Here is a 20,949-nt window from a genome sequence, read left to right on the forward strand (position 1 = left end):
ATCTATGTTCTCTCTCATCAATGTTTCTCTCTCTCTCCCTCTCCCTTCATCGCTCTCTAAAATCAATAAAGGAGGGGGGGATTTTTAAGTAATAATAATATTAGATAAAATTAATGGTATGTTAGACTGCCAAAACATATTAAATAAAAAAGAAAGTTATATACTCATTAGTGAAATAAAAGAAATTTTATATATTTCTCCAGAAAATGATACAGGAGCATATGTTGAATCTAATAGTGATTTCCTCTAGAAAATGTCTAGAACATGATTGGGATAGTGGGTATCTAAAGAGAACTTTGCTTTGTCTGTCTTTTTATAATGAAATATCTAATATTCACATGTTACTTCAGAAATTAAAAATAAATATATGGGAGTTAGATTTCAAAATGTTGAAGAAGGGAGTTACAAATATGAAAAGAGAGAATGGGAAATAAACACTGGGCTGTTGGATTGAAATTGGAGATATCCATGTGCATAATGGTTTTTTAATACATAAAGACAGATCTAGAAATGTGTATATGTTTATGTGTATTTCCTAGTTTTGTCTGCTGTGAGGGCCTAGAATTAATGATATCCTAGGAACAAGGAGCCATTTAGCACTCGGATCTTGGTTTCTAAACCATTCTCCATCAAAAGGAACCAGGGCTCCTTGGAGAAACGGCTGACTTCAGAACCGGGACAGGAAAAGTAGTGAATGAACCTGAGGCACCTTGCTGTGTTAAAGAGTACGGAAGGGCTCAAATAATGACGGGACATGTCCAAAGGATATAGAAATCTATGGGGACAGGGGGAGGAGGGTATCCCACTGGCCAAATCTGGGAAAATTTGAACATAAAGACCATAGTGACAGATTATAACCCATAGGATAAAAAATAACTTATGAATCAATATTGATATAAATATATAAATGAATAAATACATGGGGGAAAAGAGAAAGTTCTTCCTTACAGTAGAATGCCTAATAAATAAGAATAACTAATACATGCAGAAGATATGACAGAAAATCACTAATCAGCAACCATCATAGTAATAACTGTGTCAGACAAGAATCATGAATGCTAAATCTAGTGGGTAAAAGTTTGATGAGAAACTTATTGATTACTTAAGGGAAAATAGAACTTCATAAAAGAGAACCTGGCTGACACCACCATAACCAAGTAATCAAAGTTAACAGCTCCAATACTGGGAAAAAGTGACATCACCTGCCACCTGATGTGGTGTTCTAAGTGCACAGTACCATTTCTGTGATAACCTGCCAAAAATATACATCCTGAATCTTATCATGAAGAAACATCAGACAAATCCAAACTGAGGAACATTCTACAAAGAAATGGCTTGACTTTTTGAAAAATGTCAAGGTCATGAAAGACAGAAAAAGACAGGAACCAGTCCACATCAAAGGAAATTTAAAAGTGATTACAGTTAAATGCAATCTAGGACCAGGAAAAAAAATTTTTTTTCTTTTGTTATAAGACATTAGTGGCAAAATCTGAATAAACTCTACAATTAGACAACATAGTATTTTCAATGTTCATGTCCTGATATTATTGTATGGTGGTTTTATAAGGAAATGTCCTTGCCCTGGCCGGTTTGGCTCAGCGGACAGAGTGACAGACCGCAGACCAAAGAATCGCGGGTTTGATTCCATTCAAGGGCATGTTACCTCAGTTGCTATTCAATCCCCAGTCCTGGTAGGGGTCCTGCGGGAGGCAACCAATCAATGTTTCTCTCTCTCTTCCTTCCCACTCTATCTGAAAATAACTGGAAATATATCCTCAGGTGAGAATTAAAAAAAAAGAAAAGAAAACGTCCTTGATTTTTAGGAAATAAACCCAGAAGTACTTAGGAGTAAATGAGCACCATTATCAGACACTTATTCTCAAGTAGGTCAAGAAAAAAATGTTAAAACATATATAGACAGAGAAAATGATAAAGCAAACATGGTAAAATGTTAATACTTGGGAATTTTAAGTGAAAAGTATTCAAGAATTCTTTGGACTGCCCTGGCCAATTTGGCTCAGTGGTTAGAGCATCAGCCTGTGGTCCAGAGAGACCCGGGTTTGGTTCCCACTAAGGGCACGTACCTTGGTTGCAGTTTGTCACTGGCTCTGGTTGGGTCATGCAGGAGGCAGCCACTCGATGTGTCCCTTTCATGTCAGTTTCTCTCTCTCTCTTCCTCTCTCTCCCTCCCACTCTATCTGAACAAAAAATGGAAAAATGTTCTCGGATGAGGATAAATATAAATAAATAAATAAAAGGATTCTTTGGACTATTTTGGCAACTCTTCTGTAAATCTAAAACTATTTCAGAATAAAAAGTTAATTTATTGAAGAAAATGTATTAAAAAACATAAAGAAAACACCTATTTGTTTCTATTCTACCAATTTTTACATTACATGTATTTTTACATGTAGTACATTACATTTACATGTATATTATAAAATACATTTATTTTTAACATTACTGGTTTTATACTACATAATTTTTTAATTATTAATTTTTTCAACTTTCCAGATTTTTGAAAATTGAATTTATTGTGGTGACATTAATAAAATTATATAGGGTTTGCCCTGGCCAGTGTGGCTCAGTTGGTTGGAGCATTGTCCTGCATACTGAAAGGTCATAGGTTCATTTCCATGTCAGGGCACATACCCAGGTTGTGAGTTCAATCCCTAGCTGGGGTGCATATAAGAAGCAACTGATCGATGTTTCTCTCTCATATCGATGTTTTTCGCTCTCTCTCTCTCTCAAATCACTAAAAACATAGCCTTGGGTGAGGATTAAAAAAAATTATATAGGTTTCAGGTATATAATTGTATAATACATCATCTGTACATTGTATTGTGTGTTCACCACCCCAACTATACTACATATAATTTTGTCCTGCTTTTTCCATTTATTAAATTATAATCATCATAAATCCTCAAATGTTATTCCAGCCTATAAATATAGAGTCATTTTCCGGTATATTTTTTCCACTGTTACAAATAATGCCATGATAAACATGATGAATGATATCTTTTAAGATAAACCTTTGTGTACCTCTGATTATTTCCTTAAAATAGTTTCTGATTTTATCTTAGAAATATTTCCGAATCAAAAGAAATATTTTAAGGCTCTTGATTTATTATTAAATTATTTTCCAAAGAACAATTTATTTTCAACATTTCTCTGCAGCTCTCCCTCTGCAAGACCCATTGCTAACCTGAAGAAAAGGGAGCAACTCTAAAGAGCACTGTGCTCACAGAAGCCTGTGAGGGAAACAAGAAAAAAGAAATTGAAGGCAAGAATCAAAAAACTCTCAAGGGAGGCCACAACACCTGTGCCCCAAAAGTGAAGGCAAAGAGAAGAAACCAGAGATGGATGCACAGACCAGACAGGCCCTCTTAGCAATGGAAACCATTCCCAGTAAATAAGACTCTCTGGGGAATATCTGAGATCTTGATCCCCAGCATCAGTTTGGCTCAAATAAACTTTTATAGCAATTGTCTAAAGGTCTGGATGTTTCTTACATCAACAGCTGTTTCTGTACCACGTGGCAGCTCAACTGGGGGTAGGGGACCTCTTGCTAAACCTGTGTCCCCAGTGCCTGGAACATAGAAATATTTCAAACAATCTTTTTGACTGACCAAATCATTCCCTACCTGCAACTAGCCCTACACCTAGATTTTCAGCTGTTTAAGACAACGTATTTTCTTTTAAGTCAATCTGAGATGTCAATGAAAAGTCCAAACCTATAGAAAACTTGCATAAGAGTTTATTTGAGCCAAACTGAGGGCATGGCCAGAAGCAAGATCTCAAGGGATTGGGAAAATGCTCTGGAGAATGGCAGCTCTGCAGTTCTCCTTATATATTTAGAACCAAATGAGAAAATGTAAGGAAGGTAATGTGAAATCCACTGGTGGTAGATTAAGAAAGCAGGACAAAGTAAAGAAAGGAAATTTCTAGCTTACTTTTTAGATAAAAAGTGAAATAGAAAAATACAGCTCTGGCTGGTTTGGCCCAGCAGTTAGAGCGTTGGTCCACAGATCAGTCTCAGGTTAGTATCCCAGTCAAGAGCACAAACCTTGGTTGCAGGTTTGATCTCCAGTCCTGGTCGGGTCATACAGGAGGCAACCAATCAATGTGTCTCTCTCACATCAATGTTTCTCTCCCTCCCTCCCTCTCTCTATCCATTCTATCTAAAAAAAATAAAATAAATAGAAAAATACCCTCAGGTATTAAATAAATACATAAATAAAATAGAGAGATACATACTTCTTTTACATTGGTGGGTACAGGATAGTTAACACTTAACATTTACAGTAAATAGAGATGGTATGTAAGCAACAAAGGTACATTATCTTAGCTGCTTAAGAACAATGGACAGCCCTGCTGGTTTGGCTCAGCGGTTAGAGCGTCCGCCTGCGGTCCTGAGAGACCCGGGTTCGGTTCCCGCTAAGGGCATGTACCTCGGTTGCAGTTTGTCCCCGGCCCTGGTTGGTCGTGCGGGTGGCAGCCACTCGATGTGTCCCTTCACATCGATGTTTCCCTCTCTCTCTCTTCCTCTCTCTCCCTCCCACTCTATCTGTACAAAAAATGGAAAAATGTCCTCGGGTGAGGATAAATAAAAAAAAAATAATAAAAATAAAAAATAAATAAATAAAAAAAAGAACAATGGACAGGGCTCTCTTCAAGTAGAGATTAACCTTTGACTAAGGAAGCTACAGGCCTGAGACAGGACCACCCACCATGATCTGCCCAGTAGGAATTTAGAATCAGATCCTATATGGTTACTTTCAGTCACTAAGCTTGTCAGCCTGCTATGTAGCCCCCTTTTTGTTCATAGAGCTGTATTTTCTGTTGCTTACAGCCAAAAGATTATTAGCTAATAAGAGGGAGATTAGAATAAAGTATCTCAGAGAAGCAAAAGGGGTTTAGATTACCAGGGACTAAGAAGAGATGTCCCTGGGGAGGAGCAGGAGTCCCATGCTTGGTGGCAGTGCCCCAAGAAGATGACGCGGTCCCAGAGAGGCAGCACGGTGACCTAGGGAGGAAGTTGCCTGGCTGGGGTAGGGGGGAGATCCCAGAAGCAAAAAAAAAAAATCATTCTATAAAGTGAAGCACAAAAATCAGCAGACTGCACTCAGATCTGAAAGGACCATTTGAAAGAGACAACAGCCATCACTGCAGAGGCCACTACAGGCAGGTGTCTGAGGGCCCCCCAAATGTGGGCACTGCATGAGGCCACATAACCTTGTCATGACTCCTAGGAAGTTCCAAGAATGACTGCAGTAGATTTCCTGCCAACTTGAAGCATGACATAAAAATTAAGTTGATTTGTAGAAAATCATTTTTCTCTACTTGGTTTTGTGGACTGAAATTCGTATCAGCTAAATAAGAGTGATAAAGACCTTGCCTGAGGTAGAATTACGTTTCAAAGATTGGAGAAAATGTGAGGTGAGTGGAGGAGGGAGGGTTCTGTGGTATAAAGTGGGGAAGGCGTACAGTGGGAGGTGCTGGCTCAGGGTTGCAACCACATACCAACCTGATGACCATAGCTTAGGACATTCAGGTTCTCCACTTAGCTCTCTACCTGCCATGAGTCAGCACTCATTACCTGCTCCTCAGGCCCCTGAGCCCTCCTCAGTATGACAATTGAGGGGGAGATAGTCAAAGCACTAGGTGACACAGAAAGTAAGAATCAGAGTCCTGGGAAGCACATTTCAATAATCATTTACCCATGATTCTCCTTAAGTCACAACAACATTTACACACATGCACATACATGAATCTTGACATCTCTCTGCATCTCAGTTTCTTCATTTATAAAATTATTCAGGTGTGTGACACCTGAATAAGGAAAATAGTTAACTATTGTTCTGCTTTGTGCCTAGTGTACTGGGTATGCTCAAACTAGGAGAGTGCAGGTAAGTGGCAGAGTATTGCAGCTCTGCTCCTGGAAGCCAGTCTGGGGACTACCAAAAGCTCCTTGTTTCCTTAAGAGTTTCCAGAGAAATATGATCTGGTGAAATCCAAAAGCTCTGGAGAAACCCAACCTTTATGAGGGGAAGTAAGGGTCTAGGTTCTGAGGTCCAGAACTCCCAGAACCTGTAGAATGCTGCCATTCAGAGGAACCTGAACAAGCCAGAATGAATGGAAAGAATTAGCACTCCTCCCTCAGCCACTGCCCCTGACCAACAAGAGCATATTGAGTTTGAATGCATTGCCTGTCAATCATTCTTGATCAGCTCACCTTGACTTGCAACAGAAAAGCCTTAATTTACGTCTAGGTCAGGTCACTTTATAGCTGATGCAACACAAGTCCTTCTTGCTAAAGGGGGAGAGGGCAGGGAGTGGACAAGGGCTCTAGTAGGGAGACAAAAGAAGACAATGCCGGGCAAAAGTCAAGCACCGCAGAGTGCTCAGAAGATCTGAAATAACTGCAAAGGTGCAGCAACAGCTGTTCTGGCCTTTAAGAACACATAGCTTGGGACTCTGAACTCTTATTAAACCCCAGTGCCCCTCTATCCCCATTTTTCTACTATCAGTAGACAATATCAGCTCAGTCACTGCAAACTTCCACTAGCCAGAACGGAAAATGATGGCACTTAATCCGATTTCACCTGTTTGCTCTGGTGTGAAGAGTAGCCTGTATTTTTTCCGAACCATTTTAACAGTCTTATGAAAAACTCACAACAATATAAACAAGTCAGTAATAATCAGATGCCATGTGACAGAAGACTGTTCTGTAGCATCTATAAAAGCACCCACAATGATTACATCCCATTTTTATAAGACTGTGCATCAGCACTAAACCATTAGCTAATGACAGTTTCATATTGCCCTGACCACGTTCCCTTAGGGAGTAGGAAGACAAACTCCTCTGAGGCTGGCCTGACATTATACCATGCTGTGACTTGGACAGGTACACAGGAGATGCTCCTGGGACTGATAGTGTAATGCTCCCTCTGACAGACACTGCCAGAAGGGCTGTGTGCTTGTCTGCAGCGAGCTGTGGGGACACAGCTGGGTTATGAGAACCACTGCACAACTGCATCTGCTGTGGCTTTCTGTTAGAAAAGAAGCTGACCACATCAAATAGTACACCTGTGTGAGGAACAATGAGGAGGACTGGGAAAAGGTGTCTCCTCTGAGCACCAACCCACAGCCAAGTAGCTTAATGCATACTTATGCAATGTCCAGTGTAGACAAGGTGGCTCTGTTCTGCTCTTGGCCTCCATAAAGAGACTAGGTAGTTCAAGCAGCTTTTTCCTTGTGACTTCACCACCTCAATGTATAAATTCTAGGGATGCTGTGAGGGGGAGAGACTCTTAAATGCTTCAGGCTGGAAGTAACACACATCACTCCCTCTCAAAGGCCGTTAGCTAAAGTTAACTTCAAGAGGGATAAGAAATGTGAGGGAGCACAGAAATATGAAGTGAGTAGTAAGTGTGTCTGCCGCAGGTGGGTAGAGCTTGCTCGAGGTGATGGGGAGCCAACGGCAGAACTAGTGGGAGTCTAGCTGCTCAAGGACTCATGACCTATAAACTGAATTTTTAAAAGTAGAGATATAATTCACTTACCATAAAAGTCAACCTTCTGAAGTGTATAATTTAATGGTATTCAGTATATTCTTCCATTGGTGAATATACTGACTACCATTAGCAGTGTGCAACCAATACTGCTAATTCCAGAACAGTTTCATCACCCCAAAAAGAAATCTCATATCCATTATCAGTTACTCCCCATTCCTGACTTGTCTTCCCCTTTTTGCTCAGGACATCAAGAAACTGAAAAAAACTGAAAGATCCTCTAGCAGCCCTACACTATCCTTAGCCCTGGGTCCCGTTCCCGGCCCATCCTCCCATCATTTTTTATTTGCCTCATCTGTTTTTTTTTCCTAAATAAATACTAAAACAATAATTAACATAATTAAGCCTTTATACTATTTCATTTCATCCTACAAGAGCCCTCTGAGTTACAAGGGCTGTTATTATCACAAAGGTTAAAGTCCATGTTCAAAGTCAGGAAATTGATACGTAGTAGAAGCAGGATTCAAACCCAGATTAACTGGCACCAGATCCACTCTGTCATCCGCTTGCATGCCCTTCGAAACCTTTTTAGAACAAGGCAAAGTTACAGATAGAAGTTGCTTCCTGAATGACCTGGGTTCATTCTACAGTTGACATCCTGGCTATACCATCAGGTGACAGTATTATTCAAAATTTAATAACCCCTAGAAATATGGTAGAAGCTGGTGTCTGGATAAAGCTACTCTGTATTTCTGTTCCCCTAGTGTTCAAAAGGCCTGGCATACCATAGTACTCAACACATATATCTGCTCAATGACTGAATCAACAAAATCTCCCAAACTAGAGTCATCACTCCACACACAATGATACAGCATGCTGGCCCTTTGGCCATGAACATTTGAACAGAACCGGTGCTTCCTTCTGAGAACGCTTGGCTCTGCTTAAAGTCACTCACTAAGGGGCAAAAAGCGAAGCCAGGCTTTTCTTTTTTTTTTTTTTTTTTTTTATCCTCACCCGAGGATATTTTTCCATTTTTTGTTCAGATAGAGTGGGAGGGAGAGAGAGGAAGGGAGAGACAGACAGAAACATCGATGTGAAGGGACACATCGAGTGGCTGCCACCCGCACGACCAACCAGGGCCGGGGACAAACTGCAACCGAGGTACGTGCCCTTAGCGGGAACCGAACCCGGGTCTCTCAGGACCGCAGGCCGACGCTCTAACCGCTGAGCCAAACCGGCCAGGGCTGGGCTTTTCAATTTTCACAGCAAAATGGCAGGAAATTACATTAGATGTGCTTAAAAACCTCAGGAACTCCACTATGCATTGTCTGCCTCCTACCTCTGGCAAAGGGTCTCTCCCTACTCACTCTCCCAGATTCTCCCACTTTACCCCTGATGATAAAATACATCACTCTGAGTCTGTTTTCTTGCTCCCATCCCCTAAAGATCTGCCTTTACTATTTACTATACTAGAGCCTAAAGTTCTCTGCCCTTACCCAAGTGGGTCTCAGAGAGGGCAGGTTACCTGTGGGTCATGCTCTTCTGTTCTTAGAACATTCCCTCCACCCCTGTCTAAGCCATCATCATCCTGTTGGTCTTGTCCACACACAGCTGCAGTCCCAGCACCTCAAAGAGGGCCTTGCTACACAAATGCCTACAAACGAGGTACTCTACAAACACCTGCTGAGTACAGAGGACTGAAGACTGAGGGAAAAGTTCTCCCTGCATGATAAACTGATCTGCTTCCTTTTTTTTCAATGTTCGCTGTGCAATCCCATCCTTCTTTGCCTTGCCTTGCAGGAAGCTCTGAGCTGAATTTTGTGCTTTATCACAGTAGTTTCCCTTGACTGTCTTTCTGTACAATTACCTGCTGCCCAGGGTCCTTCTCTCAATTACTAGTTCTTTCCATGGTTATGATTTTGGTTTTGCTGAGAAGAATGTAGCCCTTGAAATTCAACAAACTTAAAACCCAGTTAGTCCATGAAAGAACATGGGCCTTATAGGTAGACAACCTTGATTCAAATCCCAAATATGCCACCTACAAACCATGGGCCCTTTATTTATCACAGGACTTATCACTCAGCCTCAGTCCCTTCCTTCATTGTCCATCCTCAGTTATGACCATCACATGAGACATAAAACACCCAGCACATGACCTGACTTAAAACACACACTCAAAGGTTAAACTAAATCCCTTTTATTCATTTCATTAGATTTTTTTTAAATAAACAAATTTATGTTTTTGGCATCCCACTAACTGACCTAGAAATATCTAGGAAGTCTTAGACTACTATGGGGTGGAGCATCCAAGTTCTTTCTCTTCTTCATAATTAGTTATTGGATTAATTATTGAATAAACTATCAATTGCAGGAAGAACTTGAAACATTTAAGATGTTATGCCTATATGGAAAATGAAAATCCTATAAAAAGTTCATGTGGCACTGTAGAATAATCTTGAAAAATACAGAGCAGACTCAATATTGACAGTCAATATGTAGAAGAAAATTTAGCAGTACACTTGGGTGACAGAAGCCATACTCATTCATTCATCCATTTATTCCTCCACTCACTCAGTTAGTGTTTATTGAATGTCTACCTTTACAACAGGGCCTTGTTGCATGCACTGGCTTATGTGGAAATGATGGGGAAGTTCCCTGTCCTCACTGAATTCACATTCTACTCCAAGCATACTGCCATTAGGTAGAGGGAGATTTAGACTCCTTTTATTATAAGCCACTTCCATATCCTTTATGGAAGTAGATGGAAAAGGAAGAAAAACACAAAACAAAATGACAGTGAGAGCAACTGTAAATTCCTGAGCAAAGGAGTAGTGATAAAAACAGGGCTGTGAGCCTTGGTTGGTTTGGCTCAGCGGTTAGAGCGTTGGCCTGTGGTCCAGAGAGACCCGGGTTCGGTTCCCACTAGGGGCATGTACCTCGGTTGCAGTTTGTTCCTGGCCCTGGTTGGGTCATGCGGGTGGCAGCCACTAGATGTGTCCCTTTCACATCGATGTTTCTCTCTCTCTCTCCCTCTCTCACTCCTACTCTATCTGAACAACAAATAGAAAAATGTCCTTGGGTGAGGATTAGAAACAAACAAAGAAACAAACAGGGCTGTGAGATCAATCTAGCAATGGTACCATGAGCAGGTCTTGAGAGGAGGTGGGGAGGAATTAGACTCAGGAGGCCACTTAGGGATCTAGCAAAACCAGAAAGCGACAGGTGCTACAATAAGACCATGACAGTGGAAAGAGATTCAAAGACAAAAAACTGACAGGACAGCATGGTGGCAGAAATCCAGAACAAAGACAGGGAAAAGGGACAGATGTCATTTGTCCTTATTGATTTAGAGACCTGGAATAATACTGTGTGGTTTCTTCAACAATTGCAAAGTTTCTGAAACCCTTAACTGAAACCAACAACTGCTCTTCACAAGACCACAAATCCTTGAAACGATGCTTGGAATGTGTCCCAGCCTAAAACCCACCCCTGAAAATCCTGAGCACAATTGGCTAATACATTCTACAGATACAGAATCAACACATCTGGGTTGAGAGAATGTGAACATGAGTTCATGAGTTCATGTGTTCCTACCCAGCCCTCAAACTTTGTAGAGACCCAGCCTACCCAACGCAATGATGATGTGTGCCTGTGAGGATCAAAGTACTGTAAGATCATAGTGCTCTTACGCAAGCACCAAAGGAAGAGGGAACATGGAAAGCTTAGCTCAGCAAACCCAGTGGTGTGGGCAGGACCACAGGAAAAGGCACAAAAGATAAAGCTAGGGGAGATTTAAAAAATGACTAAACATAATTCATAAATTTCGCCTGGATATAAATTATGTAAATTAAACATCAGAGGGCACACCCCACAGAGTCCATCTTCCCGATTATTACAACCAGGTAGACAAAAGCCAACTATTTCCATTCTATTTTCCTACCAAAGGATGTCTCCTAAAGAATCCAATTCTCTGAGAAACAGTCCACAGCTAATGGCATCTCAATTTGACCCATCATTATATTCTAGTTTAGTCTTGAAACTGATTAATTTCTGGGAGAATCTGTACACTCTCAGCTGTGTACAGACACTGTGCAAAAGATATTAGAATGCCTCACCATCCAGTACCCCATTAAAGGATAATTCTTGTATTTCCCCCAACATAGTCACTACTTTATAAGTAAAATAAATAAGCCCCTCACATCAGCAGTTTTCTCCACAAGCTACTCAGAAGGACCAGGTCCCCCAGGTGCTTTGTTCAAAACATACCCAAGCATTAACCAAGTGGCCACACCAACCAGCATCAGGTATAAAAGAGGCTGATGAACCTGGCTCCAATGGACCCAACCAACAGGAGCCACCAGCCTTCAAAGGACCATGGTTTGCCCATGAGACTCCTGTGCTACATTCATACACACACACACACACACCCCAAAAGGTATACACTTAATGTAAACACCTCATTTGGGAAGGGGGTGGAGAAGAAAAAAAAACTTTTAGGATGTGGAGCTCTAACATGGTATGATATAGATTCAGGCGGAGTTAGATTCCCAAATGATAAATTCACCCAGACAGAAAGACATTGGGCAAGAAGAAAGTCTGAAAACCCAATACAAGAAAACACTTCTGCCCAGGCCAGTGTGGCTCAGTTGGCTTGGCATCATCCCATGCAATGAAAGGTTGCCGGTTCGATTCCCAGTCAGGGTACATGCCCAGGTAGGCTTGATCCCTAGTAAGGGGTGTGCAGGAGGCAACCAATTGATGTTTCGCTCTCTCCCTTCCTGTCTCTCAAAATCAATAAAGATATCTTTTTTTAAAAAGCCAGTGTGGCTCAGTGGTTGAAGCACTGACCCATGCACCAAGAGGTCCTTGGTTCGATTCCCAGTCAGGGCACATACCCAGGTTGTGGGACCAATCCCTAGTGAGGGGCATGCAGGAGGAGGCCAATTGACGTTCTCTCTCATTGGTGTTTCTATGTCTCTCATTGGTGTTACTATGTCTCTCATCAGTGTTTCTATCTCCCTCTCCCTCTCCCTTTCTCTCTCTCTAAAATCAATAAAGAAAAGGGAAAAAAGAGAAGAAAGAAAACACTTTTGTGCCAGTCACATCACTGACCTTTATAAAAGCCTTCCCATCACTAAGCATGGTTCACAGCCACCATAAGGTAAGTCCTAATCACTCCAAGCCTCATGGAACCTACACACTACACACCCGAGAGGGTGTGCCTTGGTGGGCTCCCTACCTACCCTCCAAGACCCAACTCAAACGGCACCTCTTCTTTGGAGCCTTGCAAGATCCCCCCCACATAAAGGCAGCTCATCCTGAGTGATCCCCAGCACATACCAGGCTCAGCACCAAGGATAAGCGCCTCACATGCATTATCTCAAGAATGAACTCAACACACTCTGCCATCTTTACTTTATGTTTGTTCCCCCGGGTAGAGTTCTCAAGTCCTGAACCAGGCCCTAAACATAGAAACTTAGATCCCGAAGGCCAAATATGTGGTTTTGTTGTTGTTGTTGTTGTTTTTTGTTTATCCTCACCCGAGGACATTTTTCCATTTTTTGTTCAGAGAGAGTGGGAGGGAGAGAGAGGAAGAGAGAGAGAGAGAAACATCGATGTGAAGGGACACATCGAGTGGCTGCCACCCTCACGACCAACCAGGGCTGGGGACAAACTGCAACCGAGGTACACGCCCTTAGCGGGAACCGAACCCGGGTCTCTCTGTACTGCAGGCCGACACTCCAACCGCTGAGCCAAACCGGCCAGGGCCAAATATGTGTTTTTTAAGTGTCATTCCACAGGAATGGAAACACTGCCAAGAGAGCGCTACTGCAGAAATATATATAAACATCCCTTGAGCTATTCCAGGAAGAAGGTGGAACAGGCCTTCATTCCCCCACTTCATGGATGAAGAAAGTAAGGCCTGGCATGGGCCACTGCCTGTGTAAGCTGCTCAGCTACCTCTGACCCAGGAGCTTCTCCCTACCTGCCCAGTGAGTCTAAGTTCCTATCAAATGCCACACAACAGAACTGTACAGGAAAATGAATTTTGTTCTGTAGCTATATAATAAAAATAATAATAATAAAGAACTGGAATCATCTATCAGATACTAATTTATGTTTCTTACATTATAATGGAGTGTACAGTGAAACATACAAGAAAGACATGCTTACTTGTGCTTTGTGCTATTGCAAGTGAGAAGAAACAATCACATTATCAAATACTTATATGTATTAGGAGATTTCCTTTCAACCAAAGCAAACAAACAAAAAAACTAATCCTCTTCAGTCAGAAAATGAGATACAGTGAGGACTCTGAAGAAGATGGCCCTGGGTGAGGCCTCAGCTTCACCCTCACAGCCTTGAGCAAGTGATTTCATTGCTGAGATCTCTCCACAGCTAAGAAGTTGGCAAGGAAACACCAACTTTTGGGGGTCATGAGAAGAACTTAAAATATGTTTAAGTTTGTGTGTTTTTGTGTGCACACACAGGCGTGCAGACATAATATAAACTTAGTACAGAGTCAGGCACACATTTTTCTGAAATAAAAGCATGTCTGTTACTATCAGTAAGTCGTCACAACTGACCTTAGAATTATGAATTTAAAAATGATGAGTCTCTGTTGGTAGGAACATAACAAGGTATTTTGGAAGGGGAGTTTGACATTTAATCACATCATTTCTACAGTCTCAATCTCTCTCTTTCTCCCCTGTATTATTTTTCTCTGCAGAAAAAAAGTCTCAGTATAAGGCTATGAAGAACATTCATTGTCTATACTACATATTTTTATAACAATTTTTTAATGAGCACTTAACATTTTTTGTAAACAGAAAAAAATACATTTTTATAAAAAATTATTTCTCCATTTCATTTCTTCTGATTTTAATTTTTTTAAATAATTTTTTTAATTATTGATTTTAGAGAGAAAAGAAGGGAGAGAGACAGAGACATCAATGAGAGAGAACATCGACCGGCTGCTCCCCTGCATGCACCCCACCAGGGATTGGGCCCACAACGCGGGCATGTGCCCTGATTGGGAAATGAACCAGCCCTGGCCGGTTTGGCTCAGCGGTTAGAGCGTCGGCCTGTGGTCCTGAGAGACCCGGGTTTGGTTCCCGCTAAGGGCATGTAGTTTGTCCCCTGCCCTGGTTGGGTCGTGTGGGTGGCAGTTTGTCCCCTGCCCTGGTTGGGTCGTGTGGGTGGCAACCACTCGACGTGTCCCTTTCACGTCACACGTCGATGTTTCTCTCTCTCTCTCCCTCCCACACTCTATCTGAACAAAAAATATCCTCAGGTGAGGATAAAAAAAAAAAAGGAAACGAACCAGCAACATCCTGGTACATGGGTCGACCACTGAGCCACACAGGCCAGGCTTCTGATTTTAATTTTTAAATGAATCTCACATACAATAAAAAGTTAAGTCCTAAATTATTTATCATCTTTGACAAGCCATCACTGGATGATCAGATCTATGGGGGATTTGTCTGTTTTAGTTACTGCTATATCCCTGACACTTCAAACACTGCCTAGTACATAGTTAATATTGATTAAATGAACACACTTAAAAGCTGACATTATTCCAGCTCTTCTACTGCTAAGAATTCACTATGCAAAAATATTTGCCCAGCCCTGGCCAGTTTGGCTCAGCGGTTGAGAGTTGACCTGCGGACCAGAGAGTCCTGGGTTCAGTTCCTGCTAGGGGCACATACTACAAAAACACACACACACACACACAAAAATATTTGCCCAATTGCACAAGGTAAAGAAGAAGACAGAATTCATGCAGAATTCACAACAGCAAAAAGCTACATAAATTTTTTTCAATAACACTGGTTACTGTAATATTCTGTCATTTATTATTATCATCATTTATTATTTTTTAATCTTCACCAGAGGATACTTTTCCATTGATTTTCAGATAGAGTGAGAGGAAAGGAGGGGGGAAGATAGGGAGAGGGGGGGAGGGAGGAGAAGGGAGGGAGGGAGGAGAAGGGAGGGAGGGAGGAGAAGGGAGGGAGGGAGGAGAAGGGAGGGAGGGAGGGAGGGAGGGGGAGAGAGAGAAAGAGAGAGACATCAATGTGAAAAAGACACACTGATTGGTTGTCTCCCCCACAACCCCAACCAGGGCTGGGATGGAACCTCAACTGAGATACATGTCCTTGACTGGAATCAAACACGCAACTCTTTGGCAGAGGGCAGACACTCTAACAGCCGAGCCAAACTGGCCAGGGCTATTCTGTCATTTTTAAAAGCATGAAGTTTTTAAAAAAGAATGGGTTGGATCTCTACATAGCAATATAGAAAGACATCATGTTAAGTAAAAAAAGCAAGCCTTAAAAAAAAGCAAGCCTTAGAACAATATGACTAGTTTCATCTAAGTTCTGTGTCTAAAAATAAATAGTAAAAAATTTCTGTTGTTTTAAGTTAAAAATATTTAGATAATAAATGTTTTTATATGTGAAAAAAATATCTGGAGAATACTACACCACTAGCAGTGATTTTTTTTCTCTTTTTTTTTTTGGTCTCAGTGAAAGGCTGAGGGACGTTCACTATCTGTAGTGCATATTTCTGTAATAGTTTTTTAAATAATGAGAACTTAATATTTTTTATAAACAGAAAAAGAAAGTTTTATGAAAACAGTCACTTCTCCATTTCACTGTTTTCTGATTTTAACTTTCAGATGAATCAGACATATAAATTAAATCCCAAAGTACTAAACTGAGGCCTGAAATGATGGTTTGCCAAAAGAAATGCAGTGCTAGTGCCAGAGCTGGAACTCAGGTCCCCTAATTCCCAATCCAGTGCTCTGCTCCTTCCTAACGCACAGAACAGGAGATATTGCAGAGGCAGCTGGGCTCTCTGGAACCATTAAAGTTCTTACAACTATATAGAAACTTCCATCAGGGGGAAAAAATAAGTTGCTTAAGAGTTAAACTCCTATTAACTTAAAATGTTCCATGAGTTTAACAAGTAAATGATCTGGGTTTGCCAAGAAGTTCTGATTTCAAATAGTGTATTTCCTAAGCACACATGGACTTACTCAGATCCTGATTTTCAAAGAGGATCAACCCAGTCATTGGCAGTTCCTAAAATTTCAGGTTCCCCAGACAACTAACATATCCTGTGGCTGATTATAAACTCATACCACCCAGGGATACTTACCTGCCTGACTCCTATTGGCTGCAGTCAGTGCTGCTATTTCCAGGTGCTTAAGTATATCCCTGGAGTTCCTTTTATCTCAAACCTGCCTGTCCTTTTTTTCACTGCTAGACTGAAGAATTTTTGAGAGTTAAGACCACTCTGAAGTTTTCAACACCACAACAAAACTGGAAGCTAATATTCCATTTTCTGAAATGCAAACCTGTTTTTTGGACACTTGAGGCAATGATTAAGCTACGTATCCAATGAAACAACTTTCTACATTAAGAGTATGGCAAACTCAAGAACTGACCACTCTCTCAAAAGGAAAATAAGAACTGCTTAGGACACAAAGAAAAGACAGTGATCCCTTCTGGGTTTTCTCCTTTCCCGAGACTTTTGGATTGTTTCCCTGATCAAGCCAACTCCACAAGTATTCAAATGGGATTTGTGTAGGCAGAACTTGTGAGTGGTTAATGAATCAATGGCTTCTCCCCAAACAACAGGAATTACAGCATTGCACAGTGAGGACCATGGATCCCAGAGGGTTAGTTAACTGCTCAGCGCAAAGGAACTTACCAGTTCTCAATGTCACCCTCCCTCCAAGACCCTCTCTTCTGATCCACAGAACCTCAATTCTGTGGTGGCAGCAAGGTGGGCTGTATCACTGTCCTTGAGGAGGAAACAGAGACTCAAGAAGTTAAGCGTCCAGCCAATGTGCCAAGATTCAGACCCAGGACCTTCCACTCCAGCCTTGTCTACCCTGGTACTATCACTACTCTCTAGTTTGGCCAAGCTCAGAAGGAAAGCTGCATGTTGGGGGTCCAACAGAGACAGTCACGTTCATTAAAATGGCCTCAATCTCCTCAGTATGGGTCACCAGCTTACACAATGGTGACCAACCAGTCTTAAAAAATAAAAAGCAAAAAGTCGAGGTCAAGTTCCCGCCGCCCAGGAGACCTTGCCCTCTTACTCAATAGCTCCCAAGAGCTAAGTAAAGATGTCAAGAATGCCCAGCAGAGCCCGACAATTTGTCGTAGCGCCGGCCAAGGCACCTGCCTGCGGCGACAAGCACTATCCCCCAGGGATGCCGGGGGCTCAACCACACACGGAGCGATTCCCAGAAGAGGCCACGCTGGCTGCCTCCCCTGAGCCCTAGACTGAACCCACCTGATATTGCTGGGTCGGATTCGGGTCCCATTCGCACTCATAGGGCGCCTCCTACGTGAGTTACCCACTAAACTGGCCGCCTCGAGGCCCATCGTACCAACGGGGAAACTGAGGATTGGAGAGGAAGTAGCCGAGCCCGAGGGTGGCGGCTCAGGCACTGGAGCCGGAGCTCTTTTACGCCAAGACCCGAGGGGCCCGTTCGGCGTCCTCGGCTGTAGAAAGGATGACCCCCAAGAGGTCAGCTCGTGGGGAAGGGCCACCCGGGTAAGAGCAGAGGTGGGAGCAGCGCTTTCCGTGCGACTGTCGGCTGAGACACTCAGCGACCCGGGCCGCGAGGTCGCCCCAGCGCCACCGGCCCGGGCGGTTGCGGCGACCATAAGGCATTGGGCCCCGGGGTTCCGGCACCCCGAGCCCTGGCGCCCGTACCTGATCAACCCCCTACCCCTGATCTCCTTCACTCACCTCAAGCCGGGGCCGCAGCAGTCTGGAATCCGAGCAGGACACAGGCCTGCACCACTGAGGTGCTACCACCGCCCGCGATGAACGCGGGGGTGAGGGCGTGGCCGTCAGTGTCCCCGCCCCGCCCAACAGGGCAGCGCACACTCTTCTGGGGCCAGGATTCCCCCTACGAAATCCGTGCTGTTGGTACGGGCCGGCCCGGCCACACCCCCTCGGCGTGCGGGCCGGTCACCCGGACCTGAGCGCTGGCTTCGGTTCCATCGCCGGCAGGACTCAGGGGCGGGACGTCCGGATAGGCTCCCTTACGCTTCCCAGGCCGCTGCCCACCTTCTCATGGGTCATCACGGGGCAATGGCTGTGCACCGCGCGGTGTAGCCTGCTGTGGGTCGCGGTTGACGGGTGTTCGCCGCTTTTTCTCCCCCTAGTCCCTCAGTTTCCTAACCTGAAACTGAGTGCACAGAAGGTCCAGGTCCCTTCCTCCTGATCTCAGATTGGAATGCAGGCCTGCTTGGGTAGGCGGCGGGAAGTGACCGGCAGGGGCGAGGACTGGAGGGACCAGAGGAGGTCGCCTTGGGTTGGAAAAGCCTGACTGTCTTGGTCCAGAGTAAAACTCCCCACTCTACCTTCTACTGCAGTTCCTATTATAGGTGTTGCAGTACCCTGTTTTGTCGTAAGGGCTCCTTGGGTCCCGCAGTTAAGTTATAGGTGTTGTAAGAATGTCCAAACCTAATTTATTTGAGCCGAACAGAGGATATCCTTGAAGCAAGATCTCATCTGACTAAAAAAACAAACAAAACTAATAAATGACAGTTGGCAACTTCTTTTATGTATTTAGAATTAAGGATGCGCCGATCTGATTACAGCAACAATTTTCAACCTTTTTCATCTCATCGCATACATAAACTAATTACCAAAATTCTGTGACACACCAAAAATATATTTTTTGCCTATCTGACCAAAAAAAAAATAGGTATAATTTTGACTCATTCACACTGGATGGCTATTGTTGTGTTAGCTGTTGTCATTTTTTAATTTGACAATCTAAGGGAAAAGAGGTCAGTGCCCCTGACTAAATAGGTATTGCATGTTTTAAAAATTCTTCCAGCACACCAGTGTGCCACCGCACACTAGTTGAAAATCGGTGAACAAGATTATGTGCTCCCTTGAGGGTGGTTATTGCTTTAAAAGGAGGGGTTTGAAAGGGACCATTTCAATGGTGTGTTCATCTAGCTGCACAGAAACAATATACAGGATTTCCTTAAGGCAACGATAGGCCTTTTACCAAAGAAGTTGTATATGCCTGAGGCTTGACTACCCACCATGATTTGCCCAGTTAGAAATTTATGATCAGATCACCTTGTGAGGTTACTTTCCATAGAACCTGTTTTTCATCCACATAGGGTTCTGAGGATTAGGTGATATAACTCCTGTTCCTGAAGTATTTGGCTCAGTGTGATAGTACTCTAGAAATATCATTGCTATTATTACTATTATTATTATTATTATTATTACAGGTTGTGCTATGAATTTCTTTTGCAACAGTGGGCAACTCACTTCATTCAGACTGGTTCTCATTTTTTGAAAATGGGACCAACCAACTGACAACCAAATACTTTGAAAATAGTAAAATCCTATATAGAGGGTAGCATTACCGTGGCCCCAGTTTCAGACTTCCTATAGCCAGGAACCAGTCCCTCCAACAGGCTTGATGAATGCAATAGCCTGCAAGATTGAGTACACGTATCCAACTAAGGGACTGAACATATAACTCCTATACTAGGTCCTCAAGAGAGTAGTGGGGAAATTAATCACCCAGATCTCTGATACTTCCACCTTTTCAACACCTTGTTGACCATCTCCCCTGAGTGTCCCAATGAGGTTTCAAACTTAGACTCTGGATCCTTGTACCCTACTCTGTGAAGCCAAAACTCATTCATAACACTGAGTGTTCTCTCTCTCTCTCTCTCTCTCTCACAACAGCTTCCCTGAGACAGGAAATAGGCATCTTCTTTTGCTTTCTCCCATTGAACCAGTAACAGAATTCTATCTCCAGGACCTTCCCACCCCCCCCCCACCCCATCTCACCCCTGCCCCCACCTTTTCACTAGGGCTGGCCCAGCCCTAGTTCAGGCCTACCTAGGTTGACCTTTCAACTGGATGATCTCAGCAGTTCCTGACTGCATGCTACCTCCAGTTTTGTCAGCACCCACTGTTAGGAAAACTTCCTCATACACATACTACTGTGCTCACTACCCTACCTTCCTGTTCCTTTACCTTCTTCCTCAAAACACACTCTCACTAGCCAGTTGGGAGAAAAAAAGAAAAGTAGGTGTATATACACCTCACAACTTACACTAATATAAATTCTTGATGGATAAAAGATTTAAATGATTTGAAAAAAGAAAGCAAGAAGAAAAATGAAAAGTCCTACAAGAAAGCATGGGAGAATTTGTGTTAATCTACAAAAGGCCTTTCCGAGTTATGACACAAACCCCAGAAACCATAAATGGGAAGACTAAGAAATCTGCCTACATGAAAGTTAAAACTTGTGTGACAAAGATCTACAGGCGAAAAAATAAATGACATACTAGGAGAAAATATTTGCAACTGTTAATAGTCAAAGTACTAGTTTCCCTAATAAAGAACTCTACTAATTAATAAGAAAAAG

General features: G+C 42.7%; 1 protein-coding gene across 4 annotated transcripts in view; it reads right to left on the reverse strand.

The window, feature by feature from the left end:
* LOC118641412 (NADPH--cytochrome P450 reductase) overlaps positions 1-20,480 on the reverse strand; it is a 73,445-nt gene extending 52,965 nt beyond the window's left edge. Inside the window, exons 1-2 of one of the 4 annotated variants that reach the window (XM_036278609.1) lie at positions 18,285-18,307; positions 17,232-17,324 (exon numbers count right to left, since the gene is read on the reverse strand). Coding sequence is in view for 2 of the 4 variants with exons in the window: in XM_036278606.1 (XP_036134499.1) it covers positions 17,823-17,914 (92 nt within the window). In the remaining 2 variants the exon portion in view is untranslated. Of the gene's footprint in view, positions 1-17,231; positions 17,325-17,822; positions 18,165-18,284; positions 18,369-20,417 lie in introns of those variants that run through there. The other 3 variants (XM_036278607.1, XM_036278608.1, XM_036278606.1) reach the window with 3 other exon arrangements.
* Between the last annotated feature and the right edge of the window lie 469 nt (positions 20,481-20,949).

This window comes from Molossus molossus, unplaced genomic scaffold, assembly GCF_014108415.1.
Source record: "Molossus molossus isolate mMolMol1 unplaced genomic scaffold, mMolMol1.p scaffold_m16_p_3, whole genome shotgun sequence".
NCBI lineage: Eukaryota > Metazoa > Chordata > Mammalia > Chiroptera > Molossidae > Molossus > Molossus molossus.